Source organism: Lontra canadensis, unplaced genomic scaffold (assembly GCF_010015895.1).
Source record: "Lontra canadensis isolate GAN:19392208 unplaced genomic scaffold, GSC_riverotter_1.0 scaffold30, whole genome shotgun sequence".
Taxonomy (NCBI): Eukaryota; Metazoa; Chordata; class Mammalia; order Carnivora; family Mustelidae; genus Lontra; species Lontra canadensis.
The window spans coordinates 3646292-3672370 of record NW_022631024.1 but is presented as its reverse complement, the minus strand read 5'-3'; the positions used below and the strand labels follow the sequence as shown (position 1 = coordinate 3672370).

At 47.8% G+C, this 26079-nt stretch overlaps 1 protein-coding gene across 1 annotated transcript in view; it reads right to left on the bottom strand.

The window, feature by feature from the left end:
* The window catches only part of PAPPA (pappalysin 1), a 233049-nt gene extending 207118 nt beyond the window's left edge, over positions 1 to 25931 (bottom strand). Inside the window, exon 1 of the mRNA XM_032865711.1 lies at positions 24799 to 25931. Coding sequence (XP_032721602.1) covers positions 24799 to 25222 — 424 coding nt within the window. The 5' untranslated portion in view covers positions 25223 to 25931. The remainder of the gene's footprint in view (positions 1 to 24798) is intronic.
* Between the last annotated feature and the right edge of the window lie 148 nt (positions 25932 to 26079).

Here is a 26079-nt window from a genome sequence, read left to right as displayed (position 1 = left end):
TAGGTGTGGTAACACTTTACTTTCGGCCCTGTCAGGGAGGACGATTAGCACAGCATGGCAAGTATATCAAGTCTATACTACTTGGTTTTCTCTCATTGGGTGAGTGGACATGGGAAGAGATGGATACTCTACCTGAGTCCTTTTGGCTGGTAAAAAAAAACAGCATTTTCAGCTAAATAATGATATGAATAAGGAATGTTTGCTGAAAGCCTCTATATAGCAGTTCCCGTGCCAGGCACAGAGATCCCATTCGGTGCTCATAATGACCCCATGAAGTGGGCTTTCCTGACAGTCCTTTGACAGAGAAGGACCTTGAAGTGTAGAGAGGCTATGTGATCTCCCCACAAGGATCACAGCGAGACGGTAGCAGAATCACAGCCAGATTAACTCTAAAGCCAGAGCTCTTCTCCAGGATGCTTTCCTTTGGTGGGAACAACTCTTAGCTTGGGGGTCAAGGTTCTCACGGTCCCATCTGCCACTGCTCTGCTATGGGTTGTTGGGAAAGCAGCCCCCCTCTCTGGGCATCCTCGCACCCTGCCCTATGAAGTAGGAGGGCTACATCAGATGGTCACAGGGACCCCCCTCTCTTAGACTCCCTGTGACTCTGAGATCCTGGGTCCTTCAGAGATTCTAGCCGTGGCTCCTGTGGAGAGAGGTATGGTCATCGAGGACAAGGTAAACAGAAGAAAGGCAGCCTCAGGACCTCCCAACTTAAGGATGTCTACTCACTGTGGGACATCTGCCAGAGCAAGACAAGTGGAGGTGAGAGGATGGGGGTACAAAAGGGGGAAATCAGGTCAGCAATCTTTTTTTTTTTTTTTTTTTTTTTCCAGGAGGATAAAAAAGTTAAAAGCCAAAGGTTGGAGATGCCCCCTTCTATTTTGTTTTGTTTTGTTTTCCCTTCCATGATTTAATGGCTGGTATCAAAGCCACAAAGAAATGCTTGACAGAGCAATCCTATGGAAAGCTTTTATCTGTCCAGAGGACAGTGATTAAAACAGACAGATTTGGGTTAAGTATACCCATGGTCCCTGCACTTGGTTCGGTTGGGGGGAGGACCCCCAAAATGACCCCTGAGGACTCCGCGGTCCCAGGCATTCAGAGGAGAGCCGGGACGTCACCGAGGTGGGGGCCCCAGGGAACGTTCCTCAGCATCCTCGTGCCTCTGGGCCCACCTCGGCTCAAAGGATTGATTTTAGGCTCAGAAGGAGGATGTTTGAAATATATCGTATCTGGCTGGAGGCTTATCCCAAACTATACTGAGTTCTAGACATCCCATCTCCTACTATAAGAGACAAGAGAACCCAGAGTAACCCTCTGGAGGGATTCACAAGGTCAGGATTCTCTCAGGGGTCCCCCATGTGTCGGCCAGTGGGACCAGATCTGCCTTTGCAGGGTAGCACGGGACAGTGGGAAGAGCGCCTGCAGTGGCAGGTAGGTCTGCTTTCTACCTGCACTCGTTTTTCTGTCTAGGAACCATTACCGGAAAGCCCTCTGACTATGTGGGTCCGCTGGCCGCCTTTACTAGCTGGGTGACCTTAGGGGAGTTCAATTCTCTGAGCCTTGGCTTTCCCACATGTACTGCGGGGATTAAAAAGTCTTATCCTATATCCCACACAGGACTCATTGGAGAACGAAGGGAGTTAAATGAATGCATATTTCCTTGTAAACTATCCAGGGCGAAGGCAAGGTTCAGAAGAGTATGCTTACAGGTTCCTGAAACCCATAAGCTTTATTAATACACAGACTTCACGGTGAGTTTGGGTTGGCAGACTGCTCTTGGGGGCTCCAGATGCGCCTGCATCTGCCTTGGGTTCTTGACTCTCCGGCCTGCCTCCTTTGCTCCTACGTAAGCAGGCTCTGTGGACATGGAAAGGGGAGGGCTTTCACAGAGCAGTAAACCAGCATCAGTGCCGGCTCTACCATTCACTAACTACATGCCTTGGGAAAGTCAGGGCACCTCTTCTAGTATTAGTCTTCCCATCTATTAAGTGGGGTGACAGTGACACTATCTTCCTCTGCCAGTTGTAGGGGGAACTGATGAGATAATGAATATACCAGGACGTTGCCCATGAGCACAGGCAACATAACAGGCCTTAAGCACGTGTGCTGTGAAGTCTTATCTGTGGGAATCTCAGCTGTGCTGCTTGCTGGCCAGTAGCCTTGGGCAAAATCCCTTCACCTACCTGATAGTTTTCTCAACTGTAAACTGATAATAACAGTACTTAATGCACTGTGCCATTTTGAGGATTTAGGGAGAGAATGCAAACACTCATTTGCATAGCATGTGACGCACACCAGCTACACTTTTTATTGATATGAATGTCTGTTCCTTTTCCTCAGAACTGGGACCAAGTTTTTTTTTTTTTTTTTCCCACCTCTTCTTCTGTGCTGTTAAACTTTATCCTTTCTGACACTCTTCTCTGAAATAGAAAGGCACGTGCCTTGCTCTCTTTTTCACACGTTCTCAATGAGATTGGAGCATACAAAATTTTTAAAAAAGAAAGTAGGAGAGGAAGAAGACGAAGAGATAAAAGGAGGAGGAAGAGAAGGAGGAGGGAGAGAGAGGGGTCCCTGCACTGTCAGTTTGCTTGCTCTGAAACTTTCCCCTAGGACAAACGAGACGCTAGCAGACTTAGGTGGTGATGCTGGAACCACCCTGGAGAAGAGAGCCCACTTTGGGTCATTTTAAAGACTTGAGGACCTACAGGCTGTTCCCTGCTTACTCACCAAACCTCAGGGACAGTGACTTCTCAAGTACCATTCCATCCTGCCTGCCATATTCTTCACAGCACTCCCAGGCCCTTTACCCTTCATCATTCATGGAATCGGACATTGTCAGGGCTGGAGGCTCCCTCAAAGGTCACTATATCATCTATTCAAACCCAGTTTGAATCATCTGTACAAAAGAGAGCATTCATATTTCAAAACTAGAGAACTCTGTGCCACGTGAAGAAGGCCTCTGTACCTTCGAGCATTTCTCAATGCTCTCCTTCAGTGAACCCAAATCAACTCCCTCTTCTTGCCACCCACTGCTCCAGGATCTGGTCTCCAGGGACCCACAGAGTTATTCTGTGCCCTCTAGGCCAGGACAGCTGGGAAGAGGTCTGAGGCTTTTGACTGCATTATCCCTGGCTCTTCTATGCCCCATGTTAATGTCCCCTGGTCCTGGCTGGTTCATCCACTTGGCCATTCGATGATTCACTCAACACATCTTCACAGAACATCTACTGTAGCAAGTTCAATCCAGGCATTCAGGGTATGGAGCATGACCAGACATAGGATATACCCTCTTGCGAGAGACTGCTCATCCCTAATGCTAGTAGTACCTGTCCTCCTATTGATGCAATGTGCCTATAGTAAGAATTAATAATATGCAGTCAGGAACATCTATTATCATCATACCTGCCTCCTTATGTTATCCCTAGGATCACTATTCTGATTTGTTCTAATGCCACTTGGAACCACATGAACCTACTGATAAATAGAGAGCCAACATTTATGATGTGTTATGTTCAAGGACAAGGACTTTATGGGCATCATCTCACTGAATTATTATGACTGTAAGTTCTCGTGGTCCCATTTTATGGATGAGGAAAATGAGACTCAGCTTCCTTGACTTAGCAAAGGTCTTTTGACTTGTAATCACATAAATAAGGTTATTTGAACCCAGATCCAACTCCAAAGTCAACTGCTTAACCAATGCCTTATGTTTTCTATGAATAAATATAAGAAAACATTCTTTTAAAATCAGTTGACTGTTTCTTCATACAGTCATTTTTCCCTGAAGTTCCAAAGAGCACAGAGTTTTAATTATTTCACTTGCTTTTCTCAGAACTAGCTAAAAGAAGAAAAATAGAAACTATGATTCTATTCATACAGATGGAGAGAGTGAGCCTCTGAGAGGGTGGAGAGTCCATGTTTGTTCCCCAGCTCTGCATCTAGAACCTTCTATAGAATACCCAAAACATAAGCACTCAGTATACATTTGTTGAATGTATGAGTGTAGATATGAATAAATGAAAGAAAGAAAGAAAGAAAGAAAGAAAGAAAGAAAGAAAGGGAAAGAAAGATGCCCAAGGCTTGTAAGGATACCCAGTTTGAGTAGAGTTTGAAGTTTCAAACCATCATTAGAGCACTGAAACGAGAGCTCTGACTGGGGGCAGGAGTGGCATCTTTGTGATACCGGGTAGAAGCCTCTTCTACTTCTTGGACCTCAACTTCTCCACCTGTATGATGGGGGGTTGCATTTGTAGTCACTAGGTTTGGCTGTGTGAAATACTAAAAGCAATAATGAGGGGTCAAGAGAGGATAACTTAGCTGTGTGACCTGTGGCAAGTTGTGCCCCCTCTCTGGTCCACTTTCTCATCGGGGAAAAGAGAAGACTATGGTGAACTCATTTCTAGGGAGTCTGTTAAAAATTCAGGGATAAGATTTCTAAGTTGGGAGTGATTAAGCCATGAACTTTCACCCCGGTTTGCCACTAACATATGATTGATCTTGGGCAAATGCTTTTTCATCCAGGGTCACATCATGACTTTCCTGGCCCTGGGCACTTTTCTCTCCCTCCATAAATATATAGAATTATATTTTACAATTACAGTGGCATAAAGATGTATACAACCAAGAGGCTGGATTCATCATTATTCAAATTATTATATTGACTATTTTCTTGTGATTGTCAAGGAAACTAAGCCATTTCTATTGGCCCCTAAAAGTACCTTGCTTTTCAGGCACCATGCCAGCTGCACCTAGTAGAAGAGTCAGCCGTAGGTCCACATCTGAACCTTAGATCCTCATCTACAAGACAGCACCGGGAGGGTCGCTGAGTACCTAAGTAGCCAAACCTAAGGAGCTGAGAGGGATGGAGAAGGTTCCCACATGGGCGAGCCAAGTGATAGACATTTCGTAACTGACGCAGACCCACAGCAAGTTATGTAAAAATGCATCCCAGACAGTGTGGGCTGAACTCTGGAAACAAAAGCTCCTCTCTCAGGTGAGCCTGCCATCATCTCATCCTGGCCCACACAGCCAGGGGTGAGCCTTTCAGGCAGGCCGCACGATGGCAAAACGAGATAAGGAGGGGACGCGGCCAGAAGGGCAGACTCTCATTCCGCTCTGTATGGCTGGTGCCATCCAGGATTAACACTTGCTCTGTCCCAGGCACTGCGGTCAACTGCGTGGATTAGCTCAGGCAGCCTTCACAACAGTCCAAGCAGGGAGGCAGAATTATTATTCTCATTTTACAGATGAGCAAACAGAGGCTCAGAGAAGCACAGATAACTTGCCTAAGCCTGAGTAACTCGGTGGCAAGTAACACAGGTGAGACTGGAACCTAGGTAATCAGACATGAGAGTTTGTGTTCATAACTTCTAAATTAGGCTTCCCAGCTAGGGGAAAATGGACTGTGTGAGGACAAGGGGCAGTTCTTAATTTTCCACAAGTATAACAGAGTAAGTTTTAATAGAAGTATGAGCAAACAGAGCTCAATGGAAGGAACACTAGAGACTAGAAGGCCACTCCTAGATGAGTAGCACAGAAATGGCCTTGCAGGAGGAAAAGGAACTGGGTGGGAGAGGCCGGGCAAAGACCTTCCAGGAGAAGGCGGAACATGAGAAAAGACTGGGAGTTGTGCTGTCACCGGAAGGGGGCTCTGAAAATGGGGGAAGGTCTCTTTTCTTGATGGAACTGAAGGTGCACAGAGTAGCAGGGGGAAATGAAATTGCAAGGTCTGCCTGAGGTTATAACGCCAAGGACTGTGAAGGGCATGCCAAGAGACCTGAAGTTCGTCCCACGGACAACAGGGCATCTTTGGTGGTTTTGAAAAAGGGTCCATGCTTGGGGCTGCGGGGGGGGGGGGGTTCATTAGCTTGGGAATATGGTGTTCCTATCAGTAGGGTCATATTGCAGAAAGAGCCAGGACTCATGCCTCATGCCTCCCTGCCCAGTGCTCACGGGGCAATCTGGAGTTATTTAGACTTAAGACCTATATTGGAAAGCACGGAGTGCAAGCAACCTTTTGAAGAGAGAAGGCTGACAAATTTTTCAGATACTAATTTTCTATTGTGTTTTTTTTTCCCCCTACTGCTTTAATAGCCACCAGAAAATTGTGCCTCATGATTGAACCCAAGGGACCTCTTTAAGGCTCTAGAAGGATAAATGGTAGTTAGATCTCCCTGGGACCTCTGAATTTTAATTTTGTTCCACTAGGTACAGGAAGATCTAGTTCAGCCTTGAGCTTGGTCTCTGGCTGGTGCTGATCAAATACCATCAACCTTCTGGGGTTTTGTTTCCCCAGCTTCTTCCCTGGGAGAAGGCACAGAGTTATCTTGAATTTTCCCTTCTGCTCAGATTCGCTCACCACGTTAAGTTCCCCATATACAGGTAGTCTATGTCCTTGACTTCATACTCTGAGTGCTTAGCCTGGGACCTGACACATGGCTGACCCAACAAACATCACTGAACGCATGAAATGAATTGAGTTTTTAAGTCAAGACTGCTGTGCAAGCGTTAGGAGATTTTAAATGGAAAGTTTGGAGGTGGTGATCATTTTTTAAGGAAAAAAGCATAAAAACGAAACAGATCCATCACCCAGAAAGGCTAGCATTTCCACTCTAGCTATAAAAGATGCCGAGGTACCGAAAGACTCTGGAACAGAGAAGACTGATGGGGAGGAGGCCAAGGACACTGAAAGGTCAAGGGGAAAACCAAATGTGAAAAAGCGTGGAGGTGGTGCTATGTGTTCTAGGAACACATTCTCTTTAATCAAAAAAAAAAAAAAAAAAAAAACCCATGTAAGTCAGTGGTTCTCACCAGCAGAGATCTTGCCCCACAGAGGACATTTGGTAATACTTATGCAGACATTTCTGATCATCACAACTGGGGGGTGGAGGCCGCTACCATATCTAGTGGGTCAAGGCTAAGTGTCCTACAGTACCAAACATCCTGCAACAAAGAATTATCTGTTCTAAGACATCAACAGTGCCGAGTTTGAGAAATGGAGATATTAGGAACAAGCAGAAGTTACAGTAAGCAACAATGTTTAGGGAAGAAGCTGAATGTGGGGCTAAGAAACTCAGACTTGATCTGAATTGTATGTCGGGGAGTAGCTAGAACATGGACTCTTAAGAACTGATTCTGCAATTTTTACTTGCTGTGTGACCTTGGGCAGGTCACTTAACCTCCCTGTACCTCAGTTCCCTCAACTGGAACCCTAGCACTGGAAGAGTATCTATTTCAGAGGGTCACTGCAAAGACTAAAGGCAAAACACAGAAGGTATTCAGAGTAGTACCTGGCACATATTACACGCTCACTGTATTAGCTATTCTCTTTACTATGTGTAGGTGATGGGGAGCTATGGGAGACTCAAGTTCAAGAGAGAGGCAAGACAGTTCCTTTAGCCACTGATAAACCTGATCCTCCCTGAAAAAGGACCTAGAACTGCAGGATCATGTGACTAGTACATCCACCCAATTGAGAATCCTTCTTCAATCAGCTTCTGCTTCCGATGACACTACAGGCTAGAGGTGTCTGAGCTCGTCTCGCCGTTTGCGAGCATTCCCTATCTGGGCTCTGTTTTCCAGATATCCACAAAACTCGGGCCAGCATCCGACTGCCTCTCTAGTCCAGGCTCCTCATGGTTTTAATGAATAAGTGGAAGGAGAAAGAGAAAGCCAGACACGAAGACAGTTGGAAAGATGGAAAGGCAGAAGAGCCTTCCATGAAAGCGGCTGCCAGGGATACACACTGTTCACAGAGAAGCCAAGCGCAGAGTTGGGGACATATTTTAGAGGTTCGCTTGAGTTCCTGATACTGTGCTCTTGGAGCCCTTGTTTGTAAACAGATATTTCTGCTGACCCTGGGCTTTGTAAGGGCGGACAGAATGGGGAGGGGGGTGGTGTTGGAGAGAAAGGCAGGTTGTGTCCGAGAGCCTTAGAGCATGTGTTTGTTGTTCAGAATACAAAGACCTCACTGTATTAAATGAGAATGCTTGTTTTACAAGGCGAGTGGGAATATGATAGGTACATGTCGAAAATGCTTCGGAAACTGAAACAACCCCATGCCACGAGGGCTTCCTGCTCCCTCATGCGTCCAGGGGCACACGCGGAGGCTGAAGGCTCAGAATCACTATCCAAGGGCTCTGGGGGTTGTGGGCAAATAGAGTCCCAGGCACGAAGCGACCGGCAGCTCCCTTCTCTGTCCCCCTTACGAAGCCTGCCCTTTTGCAAAGACCCCTGCCACTACTGCACATTCTCTATTGGTTTTCCACCACCTGCTGACCTATGGGTGGAAGCTGTTATTGATCTAAAATATTAGTGTTGATAAAGGAGCCTCCAATAGTTTAGAAGCAGATCCGGAGCACGACTGGGAATACTTATAATTATGTAACTATGCAAGCAGAGCAGCTGAATTTTTTCAAAGTCGTTTTCAACTGCTAAAGTGGAGTTTTCAAATTGTAGTCCAGTAGAAGCAAAGGACTCCCTGGAGGCATCTCGGGGGATTTTTTTTTTCCCCCTCAAGGACTCAGAGTGGCCTAAGAGCAAGAACTGGAGTCTTCTAACTCTTGCCCCAGCCCTAGCACAGAGCCTGGTACATGGAAGATTACACGGGTGGAAGGGTAGATGGAGGAGGGTATGGACAGATGGAAGGTTAGAGGGATGAAAGGGAGGGGGGATGGATGGATGGATGGACGGACGGACGGGAAGAAGGGAGGTGGGTAGATGGTTGGGTGAGTGGTTGCATACATGGCTGCACAGATGGGAGGAAAAGAAGGAGGGAGGAAGGGGGGGCGGGTGGATGGATTCATGGATTCATGGACGGATGCATGGATGGAAGGGTGGGTGGATATTTGGATTTGCAGACTCATGGGTGAAGTCCACAGTGAATAATTAGTTAGGACCACCTCAGGCTACATCTGAAGTGTGCTTGCCTATTTTAAAACTCAGAGAAACTCAGACCAGAGTTTGAATAAACACAGTTGTAGATTATATTTCGAAGGAATAGACTAACTTCTTCTCCGAGGAAAAAAAAAGCCCTAAATTCTATTTACACCAATAAGGACACAGATGAAGCAAAGTGCAATTCCTCAGTCTGATATGACAACTCAACATCAACATTCTCATTTTCACAGATATCCTGGAGTGTTCAGATTTTAGAGCTGGGTACAGGTTTCAGGAAATGACCTCATGTGTCCCCTGCTATTAGTCATTTAAGTCATCATTTGGGCACCGTAGACCCCTTTATGAAACTGATGACAAACTCTCTCCAGAAAAATGTGCACGCCTTCAAATTTTTACAGAAAATGTCTCAGGGTTCACAAATCTGTCCAAGTTCTCCCAGATGGTTCAAGAAAACCCTGCTTCTCTGTTGATCTAAGATATCAGTGCTATTTAGATATTTTAATTGGGAACGGTATTAGCAAGGAAATGCATGGCAATGATATTAACCAAAATACTAAGTCATTACTAAAATAATACAACCGATAATCAATGTGCACCTTGATCGTGATATAACTGGGATTCTACTCTTGGCCTCATGTCATTTATTCTCTACTTCAAGGTTAGAGTGATCACCATATCCTGTAACTTCCTAGTTCATCTGGATTATAATACATATTCCATGACCTGCACTGCCTCAAGCCACGGACACCTGTTTCCCAGTGGCTTACACACCTGTTCCCTCAGCATCCTTGACTCTCCCTGCCTCATGGTCTGCCTGCTAGCTGTGTTCTCCCCCTCTCTCTGGAACTGTCTTAATTTATCTTTTCATATGGCTTACTTCCTTCTCATCTGTTATTCAAACATCTGCCTGACCACCTAAACCAAAGTCCCGCTACTCTAGTCTTCTCTAATGACCCACTTTCATCACTGACTATTGTTAATATACAAGACCTTACAATTGTATAAAGTCTATGAGGGCAAAGACCCGCTCTATTTTACTCACTACTGTATCTTTAACAGCGTCAAGCACATACTCTATATTGGTAGATTATGTGGCAATACACAGAGGTTTTCTGGAAGCTTTGGTGTTATCACTACCACAGCTGTGGGACCCTAGGCAAATCTCTCCCCCTCTTTGGGCTTCAGACTTCTCAGGCATAAAAGGATAGTTTGGGTCTTATCCAACTGCAGGATTTGGTGGTCTGAAACTTGTATGACCAAGTTCCGGAGGGCCAAGCTCAAATACCAGCAAAATATGACAGGATGGAAGGGATGGTCAGGAAAATTGGGCTCAACTGCTCCTCTGCTCTAATTTGGGACAGAACTTGAGATAATTTTCTTGCCCCATCCGGACACCTGATTCTTCCTCTCGGACCTGAGGGAACTGGCCCAGATGTGTTCTCAATTCACATCATTTACACATCCAGAAACCTCGCCACAAATACTTATTGAACTGCTGCCATGTGCCAGGCCCTGGGAAGGTGCCCTGAGCACAGCAGATATGATTCCTGCCATCACAGAGCTCTCCAAAGCACAGGTGAGGGTCGCAGGAGGAGCACGGGCACATCCCACACAGTTCCGTCCCTCTCCAGGGATGGAGAAGCTGACAGGAAACCAGGGGAAAAGCCCTTCAAGCTAACAGAATGGTACGCTGGCTCAGCACACAGAAAGGGAGACAGAGTGGTAGGGAAGGGTTGGAAGAACACACACAGGTAACTGGTCAGCCCAGAGAGATGAGGAAATACCTAACGGCTGGTGCCATTCAAACATGTTTGCCTTCACTGCTTGGCCCTTACAAGGGTGCGTGAGGTCATTTCTCAAAGCTCCTTTCCTTCATGGCACCCACTTCCAGTCACCCCATCTTCTCCTGTATTGGGACCCATTTCCAGTCCACTCAACAAAGTGTTCTGAGCATGGGTGGGTGGGGCTGGTGCTGTGCTAAAGCAAGAAATAAACAAAGACGAAGACAGAAATGGTCTCTGCCCCTAAGGAGCTTGGGGAGAGAAGGGGAGACACAGACATATACGAAGGCAAACACAACTGAGTGATAAATGCGATGAGGGACGGATGTAAGGGGCTGTTAAACTTGATTCGGATGGTGATGGATGGAATTGTCTAATCATTTCCTAGTGTCCTGCTCCTCAAAGCTGCTCCGGGCCAATGTCCTTAGCTGAGACACGAATCAAAAAGTGCTTATTGTTCTAATTTGATTTAAGGTTTTACATCTAAAATGGCATCCATGACAGACCCACATGCAAGGCAAAGCACACACTCCACGTACACAGACATGCCATCTACTTCACGAGAAAGTCTCTGCCCCTTCCAAGTGGAAGGGGTCTCGTAGGCCTCTGAAGCACAAAGCACTTTCTAGCCCTGTAATAAACATGTGTGTTCAAGAACACAGTGCTTCTGCCTCTCTGCTTCCCCAGGACGCTATTAATTGCTTCATTATAGCAGTTACCATGATGTTATGTATCTGTTTACCAGTCTGCTTCCGCCGCTACGACTGGGAGCGCCTCACAGGATGGAACTGTGTCCTCCCTGTACTTCTTTTTAGTCCCTCCCTCTTGGTTCAATGTATAATATACAGAGACTAAAGGGTGCTCAACAACCATCCATTGATGATTGGATGGATGGTTGGATAGATGGATGGATGGATGTTTGGTTGGATGGATGGATGGATGGTTGGATTGATGGTTGGATAGATGGATGGATGGTTGGATGGATGGATGGATGGATGGATAGGTGCGCAGAAGGAAGGCAGGCAGGAAGGTTGGTTGGTTTACTTATAATAAATTGCCATTTTCTACTGAACCTCTTAAAATGCTGAGGACAGAGCCTGGCGTGTAAGAAGTGCTTGAGTAACCAAACAGCTGTATGATGTTTTCTAATGCGTCGCTATTGTGAACCCACAGATGTAACTGTCATCCTTCCCACCCCCACCATTCCTGCAAAGGAAATTAAAGTGATCCAGTGCAGGGAGCACTGATCTGAATGTCAAGAGATCTGAATTATAGTTATGATTTTGCTGCCAATTGCTGCCTCGCATTAATCAAATCAGCTTAATTTGACAAGTTACCGTGCCTGGATCTCAGTTTCTCCATCTGTATATTGAGCACATTTGATAAAGCAGAATGTAATTGTCACTGGGAAAGGGATGAACCAGAGGCGGTGTTTGTTTTTAGCGGATCAGATCTTATCGGTCCAGTGGGACTGTTCTATAAAGGCGTCATCCTGAGATCCTTAATCGGCTCCAGTGAGAACATACCACAAAATCAGCCATGCCACTCCAGGGTCATTCTCCTACTCAGAACCCCACAGTTCATGTAGCACGATCACCTGCATACAGCCCAGATTCAGCTCAGGGTGCACCAGGTCGCTCCTCGGAGGGCAACGGTGGGTCTCTGTCGAGCAGAGCTTGGGGAAAGGACCTAAGCTATGTGATTCCCAAACAAGGGGTTCAGAAAAGTTTTTGGCAGGGAGCAGCCTTGAAGTCACTGTCTATTTCCCAGCAGACTACTTATAGGTGAGAAATGCTCTCATGGATGCCAGTGGCCTTTTGTTCAAAAGTCACCTGCAAATAAAATATATTTTGTATCCCAAAGAGATTTCTTAGCCACTGTCTTTGAAACCTTACAATGTTCATTCCGATTCTCCTTCCATCTCTGCCACCCTTCATTCCTGCCCTTTTCATTCTAGTCAATCTCAAAATGTTTTTGTTAGTCACTAGGGGCACCCCTTTGGGTCGTTCCTTCTTTCCTTCCTTCCTCCATCCATGTATCCATGCACGTATCTACCCTCTCATGGAACATTTACTGGACAACGACTGTGTTCCACACCATGCTCTAAGCCTGTGGATAAAGATAAAATTAAACTGGCCTGAATTTGAACCCTAGTCCCACCACCCTTTAATTGTGGGGACTTGAGCAAGTCCTGTAACTCTCTCAACCGAATTCAGAGGGTTCCGAGTGTAGCACTCAGCAGAGGCCAGCATATAGTAAGTGCTCATTATAAGCTTGCTGCTTTTATTACAGTTCTTACCGCTGAGAATGTGTACTTTCTCCCAAGGGTATACAAACAGCAGATAGAGGATTCCAGATCCTGAGGTCACCACAAGGTCTCACAAGATCAAGGGAAGCAGATGGAAAGGTGCCCCCATCAGGAAGGAGGGAAATGGATGAAAACCCAGGCAACAGATATGACTTCCAGGGTACTCAAGGCCCAGTAAGAACCTGATAAGGGGGAGAGGGGGAAATCTGAGAGGAGAGCAAAGCTCGGGATTATGGGCTGCGGTGCACACACAAAACAAATCCTTTGCAAACAGGCGAGGGGCTGAAAGGGGGAAGACCAAGGCTAAAATGTGGCTTGGATTAGAGAAGACGAAATGTGAGTTGAGGAGGCATTGAAATGCACTGCCCCCTCCCCCCTCTGTTTTGAAAGGCCAGATTTCTTTTCCCTTCTGACTGCTTCGCTCAAGGGGAAATGGAATTAACCACTGTGTAATGTTTTTGAGTATGACGCACGGGTTAGGTCATGTGATTCGGTTACGTAATGCAACATGCCTGAGGTTCCCGAGCTCTCTCTCTCGGAATCTTTAGACATGTAGCTGGTTTTCCAATCCAGTCGTGCATTCGTTAAACAGAAATGCACATAGTGCCTTTATAAGCCAGAGGCTGTGCTAGGCAGTGGAGATGCTGAGATATCCCCAAATAGGCACACAATTCAATATAATAAAGAACTGTAGGTGTTTTAGTATATGTGTGCAGAGGGTACAGCGGGGACGGATGGATTAGAGGTGGGGAAGAGTCAGGGAGGATTTTGCAGAAGAAGAAAACCTTGAGCAGGACCCTGTAGAGGCAGAAGAAGTCTGCAAAATGGCTCAAGGGAATATAGGAAACACACCAACTAAAGAAAATGATGTTGGGGGGAAAGCTTAGGGTATCTGGGGTGAACTGCAGATAATGCCAGTGCTATCAAAGGGCCTCTAGCTAGAGATTCACATTTTGGAAAACATTGTTGGATGATGGGGGACAAACTGAAGGGGTGCAGAGCAGAAATTGAGGCTCAGAGAGGCAGGGATTACAATACTAGGGAAAGAGTCAAGGCAAACGGTGCAGGGAGGCCTAAGCCAGGAAGAGGGAAGGTTGGCTATAAAAACGTTAAGGAGGTAGGAAAGACTGAAATGGACGACCGAGTATGGTGGGTGATCTATCTAGAGTGGGTGACACCAGACGAGAACACAAGGAATTTTGGAGAAACGATAATTCAGCTTTGGACATGTTGAGTTGGAAGAGCATGTTAATATGTCCAGTGAATCTAGGAGTGTGGACCCCAGAAGAGCCTGCAGATAAATGATGCTCATTGGCAGAGAGATGGTGATTACTTGATGGGAAAGGATGCAAAGTCAGGGGACAAGCTGACAGAGACCTGGCTTAAGACTCAGAGGACAGAGGACCTTATCCAGCTTGCCTACTGTTTTGGACCAGTCTTTCCCCTACCTACTCTCAGCTTCTCATCTATGGAAAGAATGACTTTGATGTATCCTTCTGACTCACCAACCTTGGTTTTGGGGACTACCTCAACCGTTAGTTCACAAAACAGTATAGTCTGGATTCATTTCTTGGGTTCTCTTCCCAAGAATTTTGCATCTCTTAGAACAAGGCCATCTTGTACCTGACTGACCTGTTATCATATCATTTTCCATTTTTTTTTTAAATCAGCCTTTGTAGCTGAAATATCTATGTCACATGTGTTCTTACGAACACATATGGTCATATTCTACCCAGCCACATTTCATGTTGACAGAGCAACAGGAATTAAGATGGAATGGGACAGATAAGGAAGTAATTTCTTGATGACCAAGGAGACAGGTCCACATTAGACCATGAGTTTCTTGAAGGCAAAAGACTAGACATACTCCCCATAATTACATCCATGGATGCCAAGCTGTGACCTCCCACCTTCTAGACTCGCTGTCTCTGTTTCCTCCAAATGAATTGGAACCTGAGACCTTTTCTGGTTCTCTAAAACTGAAAGAGTGTCACTTCTACTCTTCTAGGTCCCATGAACCCTGGGTCTGTAGCAAATAATATTGAAAAACAAATGCTGTTTTTCTTGTTTAAGAAAAATCTAAGTGGACAAAGAAACTGCATTAGGTGTGCAGAAGAGAAAGAGAGAGAGGAAGCAGGGGGACAAGAAGGAATAAGAGGTACTTCATCGAGGACAGCTGGGGACTCACAGAAGGAAAGCAGGCTAACAGACGGTCACGGAGCACAGAGTTTTAGTATTTCACTTCATGGAATAATCTGATTAACATGATAAGCAAGACTAACAGGTCAGTAGCCACCATGATGCCCAGGAACTTGCCTGAAACGGCTTTCACATAGGAAGAAATTATGAAATGTGAATAATTTAACCATGAGCCAAGTAAGTGACCACTGGAAAGGTGACTCAGTGAGTTTTTGGGTATTTGTGGCAGTGATTATTAGCAAAATGACTGAGATGCCTTCCAGCTATTCGGAAGTACCAATATTACCTAAATAATGTCTTTTGTCAGTCTTTGACTAAAATTCTACCCATCAGTACTTTGCTTTTTGATATAAAGCTTTCTGGGGACACATCAAAGTGCATATATGTCCATGGAAGAGCAACCTTCTAAGTTGTTGTCAGTCAATGAAACCTTAGCAAGAAGGAATACCAGGTCATTTTTCAAGAATGAGTGTTGCCAGGGGCGAGGAAGCAGAAAGTGTGTGGGCACTGGGGCCTTAAGGGGGATAGGCACCACCTAGTGGAGGAAAACGCACCAAAACCAGGAAGAAAATTGGAATTATTGCCAAGTTTACAGTTTTGTCTTAGATCAGTCCTGATTAGGATTATAGAAGCCTACGAGATCTCTGCTAGGAGGGTCTCTATGGCAAAGATAAATTCATCCCTACTCCAACTGTACAGATGAGGAAAATTGGTCCCCCAGAGGGAAAGTGACTGGTCCAAAGTCACACAGCGAGCTCATGACTGGGCAGGTCTAGAACTGACACCTTCTAGCTCCTAGCCCATGGCTCTTCCTTCTCCATTACACCGTGGTCTTCTCTAGATAGCCTTGGGTCTACTCAAGACTTCCCCAATGCCACTTCTCATTACCGTCTCCCCTGACCACCCAACTAAATCTCACTCCTCCTGTAACCCCACTCCTACAATGTGCCCCAGGCTTCCTTCTCTGTTTTCCTTCATGAGCAGGTCAATGTATGATATAGTCACTCACTCGTTTACACTCTGTGTCCACCTCCTTCCCCCATCCCTGAACACAAACTTCTTGAGAGCAGGGATATCTTCCTCATATGCTCAGTGCTCTGGATTCAGGGCCCCACACGGAACCTGGCATGTAACAAGAACTCAATAACGATTTGCTGATAGATGCCTGGGCAGGGGATGGACACATTCTTACTGTATCCCTTGTTTTAATCTGTATTCCTTAGACTCTCTACAAGGAGGACACATGCTTTCGTAATATGAAACAATAGAGTGTTTGCAGTTTTGCCTTTCACTTAACTTTCTGTTTGATGTTAAGACTGAGAGTAACATATCTTTCCCTCTTGGTAAGAAAGGGAAAGGCAATCCCAGGCTCTGCCAAGGGAGATAAGCCTGTCCAACTCAGAGTTATTGAGAGAATTAGAACTAAAGTGTGGCAAGGTGGCAAGGGTCGGTCACACATAACACCAACATGAGTTAACGTTTACTGTGCTTACCCACGGTCTAGATTCCATTACTAAGCAGTTTCCACATGGAGGCTCAGTTAATCTTCAAAACAACCCCATGAAGTAGGAGCCAGTGTTATCCACATTTCACAGATGGGAAAAGTGAAGCTTGGCGATATTAAGTAACTTGCCCAAAGTCATGCATCTAGCAGGTGGGAGTCAGGAAATCAAACTCAGGCCATCTTACTCTGGCATCCTATGATCAAACACTACAAAATACTGCCTTCGTAAATTTAGGCTCCTTTCCCCTATTTCGTGATAGTGTCAACTTCTCCTGAGATTTGATAGAGGTAGGTCATTCCCCCAGATCTTGAGGAGTTTCTAGAAGGTTCCCAGGGCAGTTGGAGATGGAGAGAAATGAGGAGCCAGAAAAGTGAGAAATAGGAATATGTGGAAATGTGTGTGTTTGTGTGTATGCGTGTGTGTTGTCACAATATGCTTTGGACTGTCACAACGACTTGCAGATCCTGGGGGATTCTTGGGCATGGTATCAAGACGCTAAATGTTTCCCAGTGTGTGAGATGGTTCTATACAACCAAGAATGTCCTCACTCAGAAGCTTCTTACTGCCCAGCAGGGCTCCAGCAGCCCCTCCTAGAGGCACCTGGGAAGCCACCCCTTGAGCTCTCCCAGGATGGTCAGCCACCTGAGCTCAGGAGAGTGCAGAGAGGAGGACAGAGGGAGCTCCTAGTATCCAAAGTCTGGACTGCACCCGGATTTTCATTTAACTTCTGTGTGACCTTGGGAGTGTACCTGACCCTCCCCAAGCTGGCACCTCAGTACTGGGACACCTATCAGCTCACAGAACACGCAAAGATCTAAGACTTTCAACACCTCCTACAGCAGTCAAACTCTTAATTTATTTTTAACTTTTTATTATGGAAATCCTTAACCACACCTGGAGGGACACACGAAAAATGTACTGAAGCCCATCGTTTCTATCACCTATTCTCAACAATTGTTATCAGTCTGCTGATCTCCTTTCGTCCAGCACACCCACCATACCTTTTTTTGGGGGGGGGTTGGGTCATTCTGGAGCATTTTAAACAAAACAGATATAACGTAGTTTAACCCATAAATACTTTGGGATGCATTTCTAACTGATTAGGGGCCTTAAGTATACATAATAACGTTACCATTATCACACATGAACAGAACTAACAATAATGCTTCCATGTCATTCCCCGTCCGTTCAACTCTGTTCCATTCCTTCAAATGGAATCTTGTAGAAGTGCACAGTTTACACAGAATAATCTAAAGGGAAAGTGGGAGGGCAGGGGCAGAAACCTGCCCTTTAGCATCTCCGCAGGGGATCCCTAAGATTGTGGGGCACAGTTTGAAAGCTCCTGTTCTATCCCAGCCCTGCGTTGTGCACCCTGAGAAAACGGAGGCCCAATGAGCAGTTGTCAAGATCACGCAGCAAGTAAGCAGTAGGATTCCGTGGACCTGTGAAGGCCCAACGTCAAAGGGCTCCCGTGAGATCACAGGTATGAAAAGATCTGCTAACTCGATCACTATTTATCATCTGCAGTGTGAATGAGGATAATGAAGGCGCCTTCCCAGGAATGACCTGGATCGCACAAATTCCTCATTTCTCTCACCTTCCAGCCCTTCCTCCTCCTGCAGACATGTGGACCAGGTTCTGATCTTGGCCAAGAGCTTCTGCCACCACTGTCTCACTGGGTCTCTGTGACAACCCGTGACAGGGGGATGTTGAATGTAACCACACCGGAAATTCTGTCCCCTGAGCCCTGGTCCCACAGCTCAGGAGGCCAAACCGGTACTTGAACTCAGAGCTCCCGAGGCCCCATTTCAGGACTTCAAAGGAGCCAAGGGGCCAAGATCCACAGGTCAGTCCTCAGTTAAGTATTTCCAGTAAGTGCATCAAGGCATGAAGCAGAGCCTTTGTGCAGCAAGAAGAGACAGGATCAGTGAGAGAAGGGAAGGGGACCAGCTGAGTGGGGAGACAGGCACTTGCTGGATTCCTGAACCCTTGGCCTTAGGTCCACAAGGCACAAGCCAGCTGTCAATGGGGTCCTCCTACCCAGCACACTTAGGGATCTTCCCCCCACTTCCTCGAGACAGCTACAGCCAGTACTGGTTTCAGAGTAGTCTCAAAGGCGGGGCTCTGAAACAAAAGGAACATGCTCGTTCCTATGGAACTAGCCCAGCGCAAAAGTGGAGAACGCCTTGGAAATGAACTTCCCTTCCTTCTCAGCCAGGCTCCCCTCCCAACCACCTGGGGAGTTTCATTTAAAATCAAATGCACAGAACTCAGTATTACCTCCCTACAGGTGTGTGAGCACTTTAGAGGTGACCCCTGATGGAGAGAGTGTAGTTTCACACACAAGAATGTCAGGGCCATGGCACCCAGGGGATTGGGGAGGGGAACTGCAAATGAAGGAAGGGTCCTTTCTGGCGTTTGGCAACTCAGAACGGAGACAGGTAAAATTCTCTAAGTCTTAGCCACTAACCAGCTCAGTAATTGGGAAATGCTACTTCACTTTGGGCCTCAGTTTCCCCTCCTACAGAGCCAGGAGACATTGAACTGGATCAGTGATTCTCCCCACTGGTGGTACTGGTGGTCCTTCCAAGTTACCTGAGAAGGCTTTGAAATACAACAGCACCCAGGCCAACCCCACACCCCTGACATCAGCATCCTTGGGATATGGCCCAGGCATTGGGATGTTTGAAAGGTTAATAATTCCAAGTGTGGCCAGGGTTGTGAACTACTGGATGATATGGTCTCCCGGGCCCCTTTGAGAAGGCAGCGTTTGTGAATATAGTTTAATTCTTAGCCCCTGTATTACCCTGGTCCTCGGTTTCCCTGCTTCACAATGAGCTGCCTGTCCCGGTCCATGCTAAGCTGACAGGTATGACCCGCATTCCCAAGCTGCACACCTCTGAGCCTCAAGTTTGCTCTCCTCCCTGCAGAGGAGCGAGGGTGATGCAGACTCTGTCACCCCAGCCAGCCACGTGAATGGCTGCTTGGGGAGAGGGGAAGTTGAGGGCGTCGGGGAAGGAGCGAAAGGCATGTGACAGTAGATCTGTGACCTGGACCTCACTATGACCACTGTCTGCCTTTTGTTCCCCAGGGTGCACACTCTCTTCAGTGCTAACTGGTTTTCTTATTCATTGGTCCAGTGGTTCTAGACTTCCTCTGGCTCTTACCACCAAGGGGTCATCCAAGTAGGTCAAAGAAGAGGAAATGAAAGTGCAAGGAAGGGACTTTGAGGGGGGGGTTGTCTAACTGTCCCCTGAGATACAGGGTCTACTCTAGAAAAACTCCACTGTAACTCCAGAGGGGACACCCTAACAGTGCAAACAGGCCCAGCTTCCAGAAGGCCAAGTTAGCAAACTGGAAAAGGGAATGTGGTTACTTACTGGATCCCGTCACCGTTGACCGAGTCCCTAATAGGAGCTGACACTGTGCCAGGTACTTTCTGCATGTTTACTTCACTACAGTGTCCCGGGATCACTATCCCCATTTTACAGATGAGGAAATGAAAGGATAGTGAGCTGAAAAAAATGACCGAATTCAAATCACACGGCGGGGAACCGGCAACAGATAGTCCAAGGCCAGTCTGCCTAATCTGGCGCGAAAGGAGAAACAGACTTGCTAGGTCAAAGCCAGGGTTCCCCGTGAGACTTAGATTTATTTTCTATCCTCTTAAATCTGTAGGGGCATGGTCAGCACCCAGAAACGCAGAAAGGAATGGGGACATTCTGCAGCAGGGCTAAAGAAGGGAATGTGAGTTGTTTCTTCTCTCTCCAGAAAGACTGCTGAAGAGGGAACGGATGATTAAAACTCAAGTTCACATTTGGGCTCTGCCTCCCTGACGGCCTGTGGGTCTGTGCACTAAGTCACCTCTGCCGTGTGTGGCCCCTCGGAGGCATCCAGGAAGAGCTGCTTTCCTTCCTGCCTTTCGGTGTCCTCAGTCCATAAGGGTAAGACTGAGCTCTGGGAAATCACGTCCAATAGTAAGAGGGAAGTTTATGGAGAACTTACGATCCACCAAAGTCCAGGGCTGAGCTCTCTCCCTGCGTGAACTCATTTAATGAGCAGGTACTTGTGCTATCCTCACCTTGTAGATGAAGCTCAAGCCCAGGGGAGTCAACTAGCTTGCCCCAGGTCACCCAGCCAGTTTGGGGCAGAGGTGGATTCTCATGTAGGTAACCTGACGGCTGAAACTGGCTTCTAGCCCTTGGAATATTCTAGACCCTGCATGTAACTACGACAGTCCGGGGGAGAGCCGTATTAATAGAGGGACTCCCTGAAACCCAGCCGTCCCTGTTCCAGCACTTCTGAAGTGGGGAAACTTCAGGCACTCTTTTTGGGGGGCTTGGGGGGGTAGTAGGAAGGGGGAGCTGTAGGAGGGAGGATATAAAAAGATTCCTCTAACTAGCCAGCAAACTCAACAGCCCAGCATTTGGAACAAAAGAAAAAAAGTGTGGCGAGCAGAGGTGCTGGACAGGATTCAGGTAAATCCCTTTCGCCTTCAGAGCATGAATTCTGGATCAGGAAGGGATGGGGTGGGAGGAGGGCACCACTTGTGGGGTCCACATTTCACTTATCTAACACGTCAGGAGAAACTTTAACAAGATTAACGGCTGCTCCAGGCCTCTGCTCGATGGAGCAAATTGAGTCTATTGTTTTCTTTTTCTTCTCCTTTCTCTTTCTTTGAACTGGAGGGTTTTTTTTTTGGGGGGGGCTTTGGGGATGAGGGGCAGGGGTCTGGATCCTGCCTGCTACAGGACAAAAGCAAAGGAGTGTGGAAGAAAGCCCCCCATCCTGGACTTGAAAGGGAGCCCAAACGGCTGTGCGTGAAGGCAAGGCTGGGCCTGGGTGGTGGGTCGGGGACGGGGAAGAGGTGATGCTGTTTACTAGACATGTTTTCTCCACTGTGGGGGGCGGGAAGGCCCTGGAAGGCCGTGTGCCTAAGATTAAAGCCCAGTTCCTGCCATCCAGGAGCTGTGTCAGCCAGCAGCACCCCTCCCTCCCATCCCTGTCTCCCTACCTGACTACAGAGAGAACTGGGGTGCACGTGTGTGTGTGTGTGTGTGTGTGTGTGTGTGTGTGTGTAACCCCTGAGGACCACTTTCCCTGTAGTCTTAAAGGATTCTTCAATTCTCAAGACCCTCCATCATTGGGGGGCCCACGGGAGAAGCCTGGACACAAGCACTTTCTAACTTTGACTTTGTTTTTGCCTGCATCAGTTTTCCCTTTTTATTTATTAATATATATATGTATATATATATATATATATATATTTTTTGTTCTTCCCTTTTGGAAAAATAAAAAGCATGTTTTCTGGGCTTCAGAAGCACGCTGCTCCTTCCCTCCTTCCCCCTGCCTCTCCGGAGCACCCCTGTCTGAACTGGTGTCAGTGAAGTTTGAACCGGCGCAGAAATAGCATCCCGGGCGGATCTGGGAGCACAGCCCGCCTACCAGGAGCGGCAAGGCCTGCCTCTGCCAGACGACAGACCCGGTTAACAGCACCGTAAAATTAGACCTTTACGAAACCCAATTGAATCCCGCAGCAAAGAGTGATGTAAGGCAGCCTGGCCTGAAAGCAAGGCAGCAACCCTCTGCCTGAAATAGCAGCGCGCTCCCCGCTGAGAGATGCCTGCTCTCTCAAGATAGGGGACCAGGGATTCCTACTAAAGTGATGGCGACGCCCAGCCAAAGGTGGCTGGCGGAGGTCAGGCGACAAACCGGGCGCCGGAGGTCGTGGCTGGGCACCGGGCGTCCGGGCTGCCCACCTAGGCCCTGCCTCTCCCCGCCTGAACTTACACGGACGAAGGAAGGAGCCGAAAAAAAGTGCTTCTGCAAAGAACCTCTGTTTGTTTGCATTTTAATTCAAGGAGAAGCAGGTTCTTTTTAGTCCAACAGTCTGTACCGTGTGGAGGATACGCAGAATGAGTCTTTTCTGGCTCAGGGCCAGGTGTTTACACACCGCCAATTCTGGCTCAGACTCAAGGAGGGGAGGGAAAAAAAATCCACCAGAATCCTCGGGAGAAAAGCTCCTGGCTTTCTGGTACTATACGAGAGCAGTGCCTTTCCATTCTTTCTCTCTTTCTTTCTCTCTTTTCTTTTCTTTTCTTTTCTTTCTTTCTTTCTTTCTTTCTTTCTTTCTTTCTTTCTTCTTCTTCTTTTTTTTTTTTTTTGCATTTTGAGAGGAATGTTATTTCCACACATAAAATGGGCCAGGCATTTTATACAAGCAATAATAACTTAACGTCCCCCATCCAATTAAAGTATTTTACTGCACAATCTTTGTGTGAGAGAGTGAATGAGTGCTCAAGAGAACGCGTGCGAAGAGAGGCTCCTTGTCTGAATTATAGACATTTATAAAGCCAGGCTCCTGTGGAATCCCAGGTGTTATATATATATTATTAAAAAACAAACAAACAAACAAACATATTTACTATCTTTTCATTGATGATACCTATACAACCCTGGGCCCTCCCCTCTGGAGGAAAAGCATTCCAAATCACTAGCATGACAGGTAAAGCTCAGGAAAAATCCGATCTACTCATTTTTTTCCCATCCTCTCCAAGCATCAGGCTCTATGTTTTTCCGATGTTCCGAAAGAGAAGTAAACATATCATATAGTCCTGAATTATCACCATCATCGTTATTATTATAAATAACACTTTCCCTCCATTCTACAGTATACCCCACTTCAGGTGCCTAGGACCTGAGAGTTAACAGTGAATGAGCTCAGTTTCCCTCACCTTCTTGGGCTGGTGGGGGGGTGTCAGAGAGAAAAAAATAGCATGTGATGACGTCAGGTGTGGGGGAAAGTGACTTTCTTGCTCTCGGTTTGGGATCCGGAGACTGGGAGATTTGGGGCTAGATTCTTGGTATAGCAGCAGAGTTTGGGTCCCCCGAAACGGGGTTCACGGAAGGAGAAGAGCGTCAGCACAACGTCTGAGAAAGTCCACAGCAAGACAGATTGAGGCAGAACTGCCGGAAGAACTCACAGCTTTCCCTTCGAAGAAAGTGTGTGTGTAAGGGGGTGGGATCGCGAACCGCCTCCACATGTTTCCTGGCTGCAGCAAAGGGGGAACCCCTACTCTCATTTTAAGACGTCCTAGGACATGGCAAAATTGTTTGTGCAGGAAGGGAATCTCCCAGTCTCAGTCCGAAGAGGCAAACTTTCCTTCTCTCCACCAGCGCCGCCCCTCCTTGCCCCCCCACCCCGCCCCTCAGTTAAATTAAAGGCATTGCCACAGATTCATTTAGAGGGGGAAAAATGGATATTGGAGCATTTCTAAGGTTTGCAACCCTTGCAAAGTGTCCGGTTTCACTATGGGCTTTGCTCTGGAACAGGGAAGGGGAGGGTGAAGAGGGAGAACTCAAATTCATTACGGGCTCGTAAAAGTCCCAAATGAGGAAAGCGCCCCGTTTCGCGGCCGTGCCTGGAGAAGACTGGCTGGGTGTGCGTTAGGAAGGTCTTGCCCCAGCCCGGAGTGACAGGCATTGGGCTTTAAAAGCCAGGGGACGGGATGCCGGTGTGTGTGTGTGTGTGTGTGTGTGCATGTGTGTTTGAGGCAGGGGAGAAGGGGTGCATCCCACAGGCAGGCATCAAGCAGAAAGCAACTTTGGGGCACTTCGAGGACTTCTAAGTCCTTCTGATCACAACAACCCCGTTCTTGCAGGCTTTCAGGGTAAAGGGCCCAAATGAAGGTGGGGGGGGGTGCTCATGTCCATTAAAAAGTCAAAGAAATCAATAATCCCCTGGCCTCTTTTCGCATGCATCCCTATTGGGTCAACCTCCCCTCCATCCCAAACAGAGATGGTCCCTCGGACCATCTAGAACACAATATAGGAGGTACGGGCACAAGGCTTCCCAGGGACCAGCCCTCACTGCGTGCCACAGCCCGGTCTCGGGCCGCCAGGAGCACTCCCTGAGTCCCTCCCCAGGGGCTAGGCAAAAAGCTTTCCCAGTGCGCCCATTCCGCAGATGGGGCAAAGTGAGGCTCGCAGCTCTCCCGGGTGCCTCGGTGCCTCCGGCCAGGGAGTCTCCCGCCCAGACACACCCGCAAGCCCCCCACCGGCCCGCCACCCGAGCCCGGGCACCCGCCGGGGCGCCCTCGCCTACCTGTGATCACCGCCGGAGACCTCTGGCCCCCCTCCGCTCGCAGCCACACTTGCAGCGTGAACGCGTCCCGGGGCAGCTCGAGGTCGGCCCGGAGGCGCAGCTGCTCGCCTCGCCCGCTGAAATAGAGCGCCCGGCTCGGCGGGCTCGGCTCCTCGGCGGCGCCCCTCGCCTCCCGCTGCTGCCGCCGCCGGGGGACGCGCACGGCTTCCCAGGCACCGCCCGGCGGCGGCGGCGGCGGCGGCGGCGGAGGCGAGGCGCGGCGGCCCCGGGCCGCCCGGGTGGCGCAGGTGGCCGGGCCGGCGGCGGGGCGCGGGGGGCGGCCGGCCCGCGGGTCTCTCCGGGCCCGGCGGGGGCGCTCGGCCAGCCCGCAGCCCAGCGCGGCGCTCAGCAGCCCCAGGCGCAGCACCCAACTCCAGAGCCGCATGTCCGACGGTCCCCCCCCCCCCCCCTTCGCCCCTACACCGCCGCCCGGAGCTGCCAGCTTTGGGAGCCTCGGCGCCTCGACTTTCTTCGCTTCTTCACCCTTCTTGGGCGAGCCCCCCCTTCCACTTGCTTTTTTCTTTTCTTTCTCGCTTCCCTCCTCAAGGTGTGTGCTCCACTCCCCCCACCTTTGAAAAATACAGCCCAACTCCTCCTGGTTGGCAATTAATTTCTCTCCCCGCTCCTTTATCTGCCTTATTTTTTCCCCTCTAACAGCTGGTTGCCTTCCTCCTTGTTTTATTTCATTTTATTTTATATGATTTCTCGCTCTTCAAAAAAATAATAATAAAAAAAAGCTCCTCTAAGACACTGATCCGCTGAATTCCCTCCCCCCAAAAGATGCTCTAATTTATTTATTTTTTGCGTCCTTTATAACACAAGCCACAGCCCCCTTCTCCCCCCACCTCAGTCCCCCCTCCCCTCCCTCCTTCTTCACAAAATGAAAGGAAAGAGGGGGGAAAAAAGCCCTCAGAAGATGAGTAAACAAGCGTATGCTAATCTGCTCCCGAGCGCTCCACCTTCCCAATTGAATGAGTCCCTGTTCAAACTGCGGGGATCATGACTAATCAATCAGTTTGGAGAGGCCGAGCTACCCAGCCTTCCTCCACTTCGCCGTTTGCCTCCTTCGCTCCCGCTTCTCCACCCCCTCCTTTTTTTTTTTTTTTTTTTTTTTTTTTTTAAGAAGACAATCTTAAAGTAACAATTTAATGAAATTCTGTACACACCCCCTTTCGGTCCTTCCAGCTCTCCTCATTTCTGCTCAAAACACACATTCCTGTTTTTGTTTTGTTTTGCTTGCTT